Source organism: Entelurus aequoreus, linkage group LG10, assembly GCF_033978785.1.
Source record: "Entelurus aequoreus isolate RoL-2023_Sb linkage group LG10, RoL_Eaeq_v1.1, whole genome shotgun sequence".
Classification (NCBI taxonomy): domain Eukaryota; kingdom Metazoa; phylum Chordata; class Actinopteri; order Syngnathiformes; family Syngnathidae; genus Entelurus; species Entelurus aequoreus.
In genome coordinates, this window is record NC_084740.1 from 6,099,266 (window position 1) to 6,114,009 (window position 14,744).

The following is a 14,744-nucleotide window of genomic DNA, read 5'->3' on the forward strand; positions in this document are numbered from 1 at the left end:
ACTGTACTTATAAAGTAAGCAGGTATATTAAAGTTAAGTTAAAGTTAAATTAAAGTACCAATGGTTGTCACACACACACTACATTGCAAAAAGTCAGTGTTCAAAAACAAGAAAAAAAAATACAAAAATTTGGGGTATTTTACTTGAACTAAGCAAAATTATCTGCCAATAGAACAACAAAATTTGGCTTGTCAAGACTTTCCAAAACAAGTAAAATTAGCTAACTTCAATGAACACAAAAATACCTTAAAGGCCTACTGAAATGAATTTTTTTTATTTAAACGGGGATAGCAGATTCATTCTATGTGTCATACTTGATCATTTCGCGATATTGCCATATTTTTGCTGAAAGGATTTAGTAGAGAACATCGACGATAAAGTTCCCAACTTTTGGTCGCTGATAAAAAAGCCTTTCCTGTACCGGAAGTAGCGTGACGTCGCAGGTTGAAAGGCTCCTCACATTTCCCCATTGTTTACACCAGCAGCGAGAGCGATTCGGACCGAGAAAGCGACGATTACCCCATTAATTTGAGCTAGGATGAAAGATTTGTGGATGAGGAACGTCAGAGTGAAGGACTAGAGTGCAGTGCAGGACGTATCTTTTTTCGCTCTGACCTTAACTTACGTACAAGGGTTCATTGGATTCCACACTTTCTCCTTTTTCTATTGTGGATCACGGATTTGTATTTTAAACCACCTCGGATACTATATCCTCTTGAAAATGAGAGTCGAGAACGCGAAATGGACATTCACAGTGACTTTTATCTCCACGACAATACATCAGGGAAGCACTTTAGCTACGGAGCTAACGTGATAGCATTGTGCTTAAATGCAGATAGAAACAAAAGAAATAAGCCCCTGACTGGAAGGATAGACAGAAGATCAACAATACTACTATCAGGAGACACCGAACCAAACACTGGACCTGTAACCACACGGTTAATGCTGTGCCGCCTGTCGAAGCCTAGCAATGATGTTGCTAACGACGCCATTGAAGCTAACTTAGCTACGGGACCTCGTCAGAGCTATGATAAAATTATTAGCGCTCCACCTTCGCCAGCCCTCATCTGCTCATCAACACCCGTGCTCACCTGCGTTCCAGTGATCGACGGCGCGACGAAGGACTTCACCCGATCATCGATGCGGTCGGCGGCTAGCGTCGGATAGCGCGTCTGCTATCCAACTCAAAGTCCTCCTGGTTGTGTTGCTGCAGCCGGCCGCTAATACACCCATCCCACCTACAGCTTTCTTCTTTGCAGTCTCAATTGTTAATTGAACAAAATGCAAAAGATTCACCAACACAGATGTCCAGAATACTGTGGAATTTTGCGATGAAAACAGAGCTGTTTGTATTAGGATACAATGGTGTACCAATACTTCCGGTTCAACCATTGACGTCACGCGCAAACGTCATCATATCGAAACGTTTTCAGCCGGAAGTTTGCCGGGAAATTTAAAATGTCACTTTATAAGTTAACCCGGCCGTATTGGCATGTGTTGCAATGTTAAGATTTCATCATTGATATATAAACTATCAGACTGCGTGGTCGCTAGTAGTGGCTTTCAGTAGGCCTTTAAAATAAGTATATTCTCACTAATAACAAGTGCACTTTTCTTGGTAGAAAAAAAAATTACACCTTTTTGCTCAATATGTTGAAAAATATTCTTAAATGAAGTAAATGCTAGTGCCATTATCTTGGCATCATGGTTTTTTTTCATGCTTGAAGTAAGAAATTATTACTTCAAAAAAGTAGTTTTATACTTGTGAGTGTTGATGACACAACAGTTGATATTCTAGTTTCAAGCACGTTTTACCAATATAGGTCATAACATCTCAGCAACAAGCTGTAATATCTTACTGAGATCATTTCGGACCAAAATCCTTAAAACAAGTAAAACACTCTAACATAAAATCTGCTTAGTGAGAAGAATTATCTTATCAGACAGAAAATAAGCAAATATCACCCTTATTTGAGATATTTCATCTTACTTAGATTTCAGTTTTTGCAGTGTAGGTGTGGTGAAATTTGTCCTCTGCATTTGACCCATGCCCTTGTTCACCCCCTGGGAGGTGAGGGGCGCAGTGAGCAGCAGCGGTGGCCGCGCCCGGGAATCATTTTGGTGATTTAACTCCCAATTCCAACCCTTGATGCTGAGTGCCAAGCAGGGAGGTAACGGCTCCCATTTTTATAGTCTTTGGTGTGACTCGGTATATGTGTATATTTATGAATAAAAAGAACATAATGATTAATTAAACATACATTTAATTAAATTGCAACCTTCACATCACGCAGCTAAGCCGTGTACCTGCACAGTTTATCCATCGATACATGCTGTACAGAATAATAAAAGCCCAGACACGATCATACTGTACATCATGGCAGCTGTAGATATCATTTAGTGCAGTAGTTTTTTGTTTCCTCTTAAAACTTACTTTGTTGCTAAAACTTATCGTTTGCCTTACAAGTTGTTTTGAATAAACAGTTTCCTATACTTACATGATCAGAACCGTGACGGCTTAATGAAATTGTATCTGATTTTATTATTTTTTTTGCATGCTGCGGAAGATTGCTTGATTTGGGCTGTGGGCACAGGCACTCCTACTCAAACTGTGCTCAAACAGCGGGATGTGAGGCGCAAGAAGCTGTGTGGCCTCAAAAGTTGTATAAAATAGGACTGTTGCAGCTTTTATGAAAGATCTGATTGCAGCTTTCACAACAATATTGTTTTGATTTGTACTCGGCGCGGCTCGTTTAAGTCGACTTGACAGCCATTGTCAGAAAGCAGCCATGTTACGGTTTGTTTATCTGTCCCGGGAGCAAATTATGATGACAGCTGTTGAAAATGTGCATTTGTGCACATAAATGAAAAGGTCTTTTAACGCCCGGTCCATCTCGCCAATTGTGCTTTTTGACAAGTTCTTAGTGGAAGGGTTTGAGAAGAACTTGTTGGCATCTGTAAATAAAGACAAACAACCATTCAGCAACTGTCCTCGAAGACATTCAAAGAGAAACTATTTCACTTTTTCTTTGTATTCTTCTGCCTTTTCAAGTAGGACACAAATAATGTCTGGGCTGAGGGTACACCCACAAGGCAAGCATACAGGAAATGCCATTTAGAAGTCAGCTGTGTGGACCACTACACTAGCAATGGTCTGGATTTAAAGCCAATAACAAAACTTTCTTATTTATTGGTACCTGTTGTGTATTTTGGGATCTGTACAAGTCCTGAAGGTCTGAGATCAAACCGTGGAGGCATTGCGGAGATACACTATATTGCCAAAAGTATTTGGCCACCTGCCTTGACTCACATATGAACTTGAAGTGCCATCCCATTCCTAACCCATAGGGTTCAATATGATGTGGGTCCACCTTTTGCAGCTATTACAGCTTCAACTCTTCTGGGAAGGCTGTCCACAAGGTTGCGGAGTGTGTTTATAGGAATTTTCCACCATTCCTCCAAACAACCCGTTTGGAGTTTGCCCATCTTGTGATGTCACCGATTGGGAAAGACATCACCGGATTATCCGTATATGGAATAAATGTACCCAGAGTGCTCACCCACCATTGTAATGGACTCTGTAGTAGCCTTGGTGAGGTCACACACTGATGTTGGTCGAGAAGGCCTGGCTCTCAGTCTCTCTCAGTCTGTTCCAAGGTCAGGACTCTGTGCAACTTCATCCACACCAGACTATGTCCTCCATGTCTTTATGGACCTTGCTTTGTGCACTGGTGCACAGTCATGTTGGAAGAGGAAGGGGCCCACTCCAAACTGTTCCCACAAGGTTGGGAGCATGGAATTGTCCAAAAATGTTTTGGTATCCTGGAGCATTCAAAGTTCATTTCACTGGAACTAAGGGGCCATATATGATATCTAAAAATATCGAGATATTAATAAAAGGCCATATCGCCCAGCCCTATCTACAAACGTATGCTTTGTTGGCTAACCGTGTAACAAAAATGGTCAGTTAGAATAATTATATAATGTTAGATATAGAGAACACTCAAGCCCTTGATGTATTAAATCAAAAATAATGAAATTGAACAATTCGGTGCATTTGCAAACTATAACCTGTTACTCCAAAATGTTTAACAATTCTTCTCAACAAACGAAGAGAAATATAACCAGTATAGTACAAATATTCAGTATGTACGTATATCGGTAAATTATGGAAGGAATTCAGCAAAGAAGTCAAACAACATACCAATATTACTAATCCAGTGGTTCTTAATCTTGTTGGATGTACCGAACCCCAACAGTTTCATATGCGCATTCTTTAGTGAAAAATAAAATGTTTTTTTTTCTTCAAATTCAAGACAAAGGTATATGTTTTTGGTAACACTTTAGTATGGGGAACATATTCTAAGTAATAACAACTTAATTAAGAGTATTTTGGACACTAGGGGAACATATTCTAAGTAACAACGACTTAATTTAGAGTTATTTGGTTAGGGTTAGAGGGTTAGGGCCAGTGTTAGGGTTATAATAAGGCCATGCCGAATAAGGCATTAATAAGTACTTAATAATGACTAGTTAAGAGCCAATATGTTACTAATGTGCATGTTAATAAGCAACTATTTAATGGTTAATATGTTCCCCATACTAAAGTGTTACCATGTTTTTTTTACTGGTGCACAAAATGAACCGCGCATGAACATCACCTTGTTCAAACAACAAAACCAACACAGTGCATAAACTCACAACAAATTACACACCTGCAAATCAGTGTGACTTCTGCTGTTGCCGTATCCGTAATACGCCGATATGGAGAATTTTTTATTTACACGATGAGTCGGGTGTGTCTTGACCTCCGCCGAACCCCTGAGCCCGACTCACCGAACCCCTATGGTTCGATCGAACCCAGGTTAAGAACCACTGTACTAATCAAAAATGAGACAATCATGTATCTCATTATTTGAACTACAACTAATAAACAACTATTTATTCGTGAGACCTTGATCGATTGTTTACTTATTTATGTGTTGTCTGTGTCACAGATTGAGCCTGGGAAGTGAACAAATGTGTTACAAATTGCTATGAAACGAAAAAGGGGTAGAATTAAATCAGCTCTGCTTCTTCCTACTCCTCAGACATTTTGTAATGAGAAACTGTAAAGATGTGATGCACCATGTTGTAACTGTATGCATGCTCGAAATAAACTAACACCATCACCACATGTCCGGACAACGTTGCTCTGGCTACTGCTATATCAAAAATAATCAACAGTCACAGTCACTTTTACGGCGCATTACAGAATAAATGTGCCATACAATTTTAGGAAAATACTAATTTAACAATATAAACTTAAATGGACAAATGTCAACAACAAGCCAATAATAGTCTGAGACCAGCACACCATCAATGATGCCATGAAATCATAAGACTTCTGCCACAAAATGTGTTTGGGTACTGTAAATCACAATGTTGTGCACTCTCTTTAAATTCCAATGTCAACTTCAACTTTATAGAAACTGTGCATGCGTGTGTGTACGTACGTGTGTGTGTGTGTGTGTGTGTGTGTGTGTTTGTGTGTGTACGTGTGTGTGTGTGCGTGTGTGGATGAAACACCCACAACTCTCACTGTACTCTGATGGCAGTAAAGACCATTCATTTAACCTTAATAATTGAGGCACGGCATCTATCAGACATTCTGTAAAAAGATACCTGGAACTGAGCATCGTCCTTTTTGTAATTTTATCATGTTTATAGGTGTCCCTAATATTATGACAATCCAACATGAGTTACGATTCAACAGCAACAACAACAATAACAAAACATCTACTTCAAGGCAAAGCTCCTATAAACCAGGCCTGGGCAATTATTTTGACTCGAGGGGCCAAATTTTGAGAAAAAAAATGTGTCTGGGTGCCGGTATATCTATTTTTAAGAACACTAATACAAAACCTCACAATAATGTCTGACTGAATGCTAAAAACGTTATGACAGACCGCCTTAAACGGAATGGAATTTAATTTTTTTTTTACTGAATGAGACACCCAGAATGTACATGAATAGAGATGTCCGATAATGGCTTTTTTGCCGATATCCGATATTCCGATATTGTCCAACTCTTAATTACCGATTCCGATATCAACCGATACCGATATATACAGTCGTGGAATTAACACATTATTATGCCTAATTTTGTTGTGATGCCCCGCTGGATGCTGTTGCGTCGACCAGCATTCCTCCAATGGGGAATTCAAATTGCTAGTCTCTCCCAGATTCTTTTTATGGCAATAAACTGATGTTTATATTCAATCAACAGGCAGTAGTTGGTATTTTGTGGTTTATTCTCAAAGCTTAGAGGACAAACCTGAGACCAACCCAGCACCCAAGCGTTCCTTAGCCCGGTCCAGATCGGTCTGAAAACCATCACGAAAACATTCTGTTCCTCAATCTCTCCCCCCGCCCTCACGCCCGCACAGATGCCCATTGTGTCCGTTATCTCAAGTCGGCCCGAGAAGGGAAGCAGGGAGGACTCCTCTTCTCTGCCTCCTACTTCAAGGCCGTCCACAGTGCAAGCACTTTGTCATGAGACGATGCAAAAAAGGAAAAGAGTACAAGATGGAACATTAGCTATTTAAAATATGACTATAGTCATATAAAATAAGTAACTCTTAATTATGGATAAATGTGGATATATGCATCCGTCAATGCATTAAACAATGTAACAAGGTTTTCCAAAATAAATCAACTCAAGTTATGGAAAATAATGCCAACATGGCACTGCCATATTTATTATTGAAGTCACAAAGTGCATTATTTTTTTTAACATGCCTCAAAACAGCAGCTTGGAATTTGGGACATGCTCTCCCTGAGAAGGCATGAGGAGGTTGAGGTGGGCGAGATTGGGGGAGGGCGGTGTTTTGTGTATATTGTAGCGTCCCGGAAGAGTTAGTGCTGCAAGGGGTTCTGGGTATTTGTTCTGTTGTGTTTATGTTGTGCTACGGTGCGGAAGTTCTCCCGAAATGTGTTTGTCATTCTTGTTTGGTGTGGGTTCACAGTGTGGCGCATATTTGTAACAGTGTTAAAGTTGTTTATACCGCCACCCTCAGTGTGACCTGTATGGCTGTTGACCAAGTATGCCTTGCATTCACTTGTGTGTGTGAAAATCCGTAGATATTATGTGATTGGGACGGCACGCAAAGGCAGTGCCTTTAAGGTTTATTGGCGCTCTGTACTTCTCCCTACGTCCGTGTACACAGCAGCGTTTTAAAAAGTCATAAATTTCACTTTTTGAAACCGATACCGATAATTTCCGATATTACATTATAAAGCATTTATCGGCCGATAATAACGGCAGTCCGATATCGGACATCTCTATACATGAAAATAAAGAATGTGGGATTTACAATATTAACTATGAAGGATAAAACACTGAATATTGACAACATATGAACGTCACACCCCCTCTCCATCCACATATTTTACAATCAAGTGAAACGCAACAACAATGCAACAAACAGCAAAATATGAACGTGAAGAGTGAAAAAACCCCACCTACAATCTGATATATGTGATATATCACTAAGCTTTAGAACTTTGTTGTAAAAATGTCCTTCGGCGTCTGTCCCTGACACCCACATTTCAGGCTCTGGAAACACTCCCCACCCACACTGCTTGGTGCCTCGTCTGAGCTGCTGTGACTTAGATGACCATAGTAACTAATTAGATTACCATAGTAACTAGTATATCGTGCAAAAGTGCAGATTCCAAGCATGTAAATAGTTAGTATAGTTGAAGACTTACGGTCATTAGAAAACATCACTGCACATCATAATGGCAGCTACAGCCAGATTGAAAAGCTTTAAATGAAAAGGCCTTAAATTGCCCAGGTCTGCCATAGACCATCAAATACAGTCCCTAGGCCTTCACCGTGGTGGTGGGGAGGTAGTGTACTACTCACCATACACGTAGAGGATGTAGTCATCGTAGGCCTCGCCCACAGCGTTGGACGCCACACAGCGATACGTGCCGTTGAAGGACTTGTTGAGGTTCTCGATGTAAAGATCCGAGCCTGTGACCACGGCGTGAGGCGGCACGTCCTCGTCCACCCTCAGCCAGTTGATCTGGTGAGGACTGCAAATATGCACATAGGACTTCACACACTAGCACGGGAATCAAGACTCAGCCTGTCTAAGAAGAGGCCTGTCTAATGACAATTACAGTCATGGTCAAAAGTTGACATACACTTGTGAAGAACATAATGTCATGGCTGTCTTGAGTTTCCAATCATTTCTACAACTCTTATTTTTTTGTGATGTAGTGATTGGAGCACATACTTGTTGGTCACAAAAAACATTCATGGATTTTGCTTCTTTTATGAATTTATTATGGGTCTACTGAAAATGTGAGCAAATCTGCTGGGTCAAAACTATACATAGAACTTTCCTCCAGAAGGTCTTATCTGTGTCCATGTGATGTCAGATGAAACAAAAATGGAGCTGTTTGGCCACAATACCCAGCAATATGTTTGGAGGAGTAAAGGTGAGGCCTTTAGTCCCAGGAACACCACACCTACCGTCAAGCATGGTGGTGGTAGTATTATGCTCTGGGCCTGTTTTGCTGCCAATGGAACTGGTGCTATACAGAGAGTAAATGGGACAATAAAAAAGGAGGATTACCTCCAAATTCTTCAGGACAAGCTAAAATCATCAGCCCAGAGGTTTGGTCTTGGGCGCAGTCGGGTGTTCCAACAGGACAATGACACCAAACACTTGATTGATTGATTGATTAAGACTTTTATTAGTAGGTTGCACAGTGAAGTACATATTCCGTACAATTGACCACTAAATGGTAACACCCGAATAAGTTTTTCAACTTGTTTAAGTCGGGGTCCACTTAAATTGATTCATGATACAGGTATATATACTATCAGATAAATACTATCATCATAATACAGTCATCACACAAGATAATCACATTGAACTATTTACATTATTTACAATCATGGGTGTGGAGGGTGTGGTAAAGGAATGTCTAAATCAGGCTAGAATTAAGGCCTTCCCATAGTCCTGACTTAAACGTGTGGACAATGCTGAAGAAACAAGTCCATGTCAGAAAACCAACACATTTAGCTGAACTGCACCAATGTTGTCAAGAGGAGTGGTCAAAAATTCAAGCAGAAGCTTGTGGATGGCTACCAAAAGCGCCTTATTGCAGTGAAACTTGCCAAGGGACATGTAAGCAAATATGAACATCGCTGTATGTATACTTTTGACCCAGCACATTTGCTCACATTTTCAGTAGACACATAATAAATTCATAAAAGAAGCAAACTTCATGAATGTTTTATGTGAGCAACAAGTATGTGCTCCAATCACTCTATCACATTGGAAACTCAAGACAGCCATGACATTATGTTCTTCACAAGTGTATGTACACTTTTGACCACGACTGTACATGTGAAGGTTAATGCAGAAAAGAGAACGTCACTTAGTATGCACTCACTGTGGTTTTCCTTCTGCGATGCACGTCAGATCGAGATTGTCACCTTCTCGAGTTAACCCTTCAGGATACGTCACCACAATCTTCACTTCTGGTTTATCTGAAAATAAACCAGTGTTGATGTTGAGAACGAGCTTATGTCACATAGGGGAGACCGTGGTTGGTTGTGGCATTTATGATATCTCAATACAAACCGCCGCGATTTTTCACATTGTGGAATCGATGCAATTAGCTCGCCTACATAGTGTTCTCTGGAGCAAGACAGCTGAATTTGAGATTAGAGATCCCTTTTTGATTTTCGTGTCAAATTGTTAAATATTCAGCACCCCATTGTTTGTCTTGCAGGCTTTTCCGCAATGACTTTATAACAAAATAATTGTTACCCTTAAAACGTGTGAAGGGAAGGCTGTAGTTCACATTATTAGGTGGCCAATGAGTCGTTGCTGCACATCAAGGGTGTCGAACGTACGGGATCAGGCAAGTTGAATTTGCCAAGTATAAAAATGAGCAGGAATTTTTGAATGGAATAAACTGCTGTTCTAGTAATCTATCGATTTGTTTATTTGATTACTTGGAGAAAACACAATTTTACATTTTATGGCAAATATTTAAAATAAAGATTTTTTTTGCTTGCAATAACCTTGTTTTTTTTTAAATACAACATTAGACAAGGAAGAAGGATTTAATGTTGGAATAACAATTAAAAAATAAAGGATAGAGATGTCCGATATCGGCCGATAAATGCTTTAAAATGTAATATCGGAAATTATCGTATCGGTTTCAAAAAGTAAAATGAATGACTTTTTAAAACGCCGCTGTACGGAGTGGTACATATCCGGTAAAACACGGACGTAGAGCACACTTGCCAACCCTCCCGAATTTCAGTGCCCCTCCCGAGAATCTCCCGGGGCAACCATTCACCCGAATGTCTCCCGATTTCCACCAGGACAACAATATTGGGGGCGTGCCTTAAAGGCACTGCCTTTATCGTCCTCTACAACCTGTCGTCACGTCCGCTTTTCCTCCATTCAAACAGCGTGCCGGCCCAGTCACATAAAATATGCGGCTTTTACACACACATAAGTGAATGCAAGCATACTTGGTCAACAGCCATACAGGTCACACTGAGGGTGGAAGTATAAACAACTTTAACACTGTTACAAATATGCGCCACACTGTGAACCCACACCAAACAAGAATGACAAACACATTTCGGGAGAACATCCGCACCGTAACACAACAGAGCAAATACCCAGAACCCCTTGCAGCAATAACTCTTCCGGGACGCTACAATATACACCCCCGCTATGTTTAATCCATCCAGCGGGGCATCACAACAAAATTAGGCATAATAATGTGTTAATTCCATGACTGTATATATACAAAACCTCACAATAAAGTCTGATTGAATGCTAAAAATGTTATGACAGACCGCCTTAAAAACGGAATGGAATTTTATTTTTTCTATGAACGATAAAACCCTGAATATTGAGAACATGCAACAAAAAATGCAACAAACACAGCGAAATATGAATGTGAAGGGTAAAAAAACAAAAAACATCTACAATCTGATATATTTGATACATCACTAAGCTTTAGAACTTTGTTGTAAAAATCTCCTTCCGTGTCTGTCCCTGACAGCCCACATTTAAGGCTCTGGAAACACTCTGTGGAAATGCTCCCCACCCACACTGCTTGGTGCCTCGTCTGACCTGCTGTGATGTAGATTACCATAGTAACTTATAGGGTTGTACGGTAAACGTGTATTAGTATAGTACCGCGATACTAATGAATCATATTCAGCACCATACCGCCGCTGAAAAGTACAGGTCCGCCACACCCTAAGATTTTTTGTTAAAATAAAGCCAATAATGCAATTTTGTCTGGTCCCCTTTATTTAGAAAAGTATCGAAAAGTACCGAAAAGTATCAAAATAATATTGGTATCAGGATAACACTAGTCACTAAAATATCATGCAAAAGCATAGATTCAAACCATTGAAATACTTTGTATAGTTGAAGACTTACGGTCATTAGAAAACATGAGTGCACATCATAATGGCAGCTACACTTTACATCTTAAACATCTAAAAAAATTATTTGGGAAAGTCCGGCGGGCCAGATTGAAAAGCTTAACGGGCCGCATGTGGCCTTAATTTGCCCAGGTCTGATTTAGACTGAAGCTGTGTGCCTTCATTGTTTTTGTAGCTGTTGTTTTGAGGTATGTTTAAAAAAAATAAAAAATAATGCACCTTGTGAAAGTCAAAGTATAGTATTTCCCATAGTTGTAGTGAGTATTAGGATTATCTCAGGGAGAGCATGTCCCAAATTCCAAGCTGCTGTTTTGAGGCATGTTAAAAAAAATCATGCACTTTGTGACTTCAATAATAAATATGGCGGTGCCATGCTGGCATTTTTTTCCATAACTGGAGTTGAAGTTGTTCTCTTATTTTGGAAAACCTTGTTTTTGATTGATTGATTGAAACTTGTATTAGTAGATTGCACAGTACAGTACATATTCCGTACAATTGACCACTAAATGGTAACACCCCAATAAGTTTTTGAACTTGTTTAAGTCGGGGTCCACGTTAATCAATTCATGGTAAAGTTACATTGTTTAATGCAGGGGTGCTCACACTTTTTCTGCAGGCGAGCTATTTTTCAATCGATCAAGTCGTGGGGATCTACCTCATTCATATATATAATTTATATTTACTTATTTATAAAATATATGTTTTTGTTAACATGTTAAAGATTTTTAAAGATAATGCAAGCATGTTTAACACATATACTTAATATTGTTAACAAGTTAAAGGTGTTTAAAGATAATACAAGCATGTTTAACACATATAGTTAATATTGTTAACAAGTTAAAGGTGTTTAAAGATAATACAAGCATGTTTAACACATATAGTTAATATTGTTAACAAGTTAAAGGTGTTTAATGATAATACATGCATGTTTAACACATATATTCCTTTCTTTCATGAAGACAAGAATATAAGTTGGTGTATTACCTGATTCTGATGACTTGCATTGATAGGAATCAGACAGTGGTGCTGATAACGTCCGCATTTTCAAATGGAGGAGAAAAAAAGTCCTCCTTTCTGTCCAATACCACATGAAAGTGGTTGGTTTTTGTCATCTTATTTGTCCAGCTTCCGTACTCCTTTGTATACACTTTACAAGAACTACATTGGCGGCTAACTCCGTAGCTTGCTAGCTTGTGCACGCCAGCTTTCTGAGACTCTTAGCGCAAGCAGGATGAAGCAGAGCTTTTATTGTGAAGGCAGGAACTGTGCAGTCGGTCTTTGGAGTTTTGACAACAGGTACGGCGCTGTTAGAGTCTGTTGAAATAAAAAGTGTTTCTCGCCTTCCTGTCGGTAATTTTTTTCTTAATAATGAGCTGGCAGCAGCCAGCGTCATCTCAGAAGACCCTCGGGTGCCGTGAATGTCAATCAAAGTGACGAAAGTGACGTCATAGTGAATATTCATGATCGCTCATTTTTAGGACTATTTTTTTAATGCCTGGCTGGCGAACGACTGACACACCCTCTGCGATCGACAGGTAGATCACGATCGACGTAATGAGCACCCCTGGTTTAATGCATCCAGCGGGGCATCACAACAAAATTAGGCCTAATAATGTGTTAATTCCACGACTGTATATATCGGTATCGGTTGATATCGGAATCGGTAATTAAGAGTTGGACAACATCGGAATATCGGCAAAAAAGCCATTATCGGACATCTCTAATAAAGGACCATTAAAAGGATAGGATAGCTGTTTTAAAGATGAGCATTTCACACTACAGTAAAATGTGCCCCAACCAACCCCTTCATATTTCTAAAAAAAAAAACTGCCCTTTTTCTGTCCGTCCTACCTGCAATCAAAACCAAAATATAATGATTATTGACCTCTGAAAACGTGGACTGTAGCGAAAAATAGCCAGAAGTAAAATGTAGTGTGGGATGAAAAAAGGATTATCCAATGTGCACATGTGACATCTACTATAGTAGCTTACAGCAAAATGGTTTCTCTCCCCTTATCAATGCGTGCCAAAGAATACCGAAATGTCAAGCAGTTTCAGTAAAGCTCTCTGTTTTTCCTTGAAAGGTCAGACAAAAAAAAAAAGAAGTCCGAAATGAATATTCCACACCGTCTTCAAAAGGGTGACCTAACCTTTCGTGGCACGGTATAGCAGCCTAAATAATCTACTCAGTCAAGGATCTGTTGGTCACCTCCACAGGATCCTGAGACTGGGGGCTGTTGGGGCCACTGATTGATTGAGACAATTAAGAAGAGCAACAGTACCTACTTTATAATTAATAGTTAATACAGAGTAGTAGTGTCCACTCTTAAGGCCAGGGCCACAAGAATGCAATTTTTTTTTTTTTGGCTTGAAGCCCGTAAACTCTACCAGCAATTTTTTAACGCACAATAGCTTTAAGCATAGTTATTTTATATTTTTGACTAATATGTATTTTAGTGTTAAATTTCATGACATCTAGTCAACTAAAATGACAGTAGATTTAATATTACAAAGTACAACTACAGCAGGCCTGGGCAATTATTTTGACTCGGGGGCCAAATTTAGAGAAATAAATGTGTCTGGGGGCCGGTATATCTGATTTTAGGAACACTAATACAAAACGTCACAATAATGCCTGATTGAAAGCTAAAAACGTTATGACAGAACACCTTAAAAAAAGGAATGGAATGTTACCCAATTTTTTTACTGAATGAGACACCCAGAATGTACATGAAAATAAAGAATGTGGGATTTACAATATTAACTATGAAGGATAAAACACTGAATATTGACAACATATGAACGTCACACCCCCTCTCCATCCACATATTTTACAATCAAGCAAAACGCAACAAAAATGCAACAAACAGCGAAATATGAACGTAAAGGGTAAAAAAAAAATGTGATATATCACTAAGCTTTAGAACTTTGTTGTAAAAATCTCCTTCCGCGTCTGTCCCTGACACCCACATTACAGGCTCTGGAAACACTCTGTGGAAACGCTCCCCACCCACACTGCTTGGTGCTTCGTCTGAGCTGCTGTGACTTACATGACCATAGTAACTAATTAGATGACCATAGTAACTAATTAGATGACCATAGTAACTAATTCGATTACCATAGTAACTAATTCAATTACCATAGTAACTAATTCAATTACCATAGCAGTGTTTCCCATAAACTGCCAAGATACCTGTGGCGGTGGGGGCGTGGCTATGGGCGTGGTCACCATGAAATCATCGAGTAATTTGCATAATTTACT

General features: G+C 39.4%; 1 protein-coding gene across 8 annotated transcripts in view; it reads right to left on the reverse strand.

Moving 5' to 3' along the window:
• cadm1b (cell adhesion molecule 1b) overlaps positions 1-14,744 on the reverse strand; it is a 621,285-nt gene that overhangs the window by 112,152 nt on the left and 494,389 nt on the right. For 7 of the 8 annotated variants that reach the window (XM_062059921.1, XM_062059918.1, XM_062059920.1 and 4 more), the window contains 2 exons: positions 9,454-9,550; positions 7,910-8,082 (listed from right to left, as the gene is read on the reverse strand). In XM_062059921.1, coding sequence (XP_061915905.1) covers positions 7,910-8,082; positions 9,454-9,550 — 270 coding nt within the window. Of the gene's footprint in view, positions 1-2,538; positions 2,956-7,909; positions 8,083-9,453; positions 9,551-14,744 lie in introns of those variants that run through there. The other variant, XM_062059923.1, reaches the window with a different exon arrangement.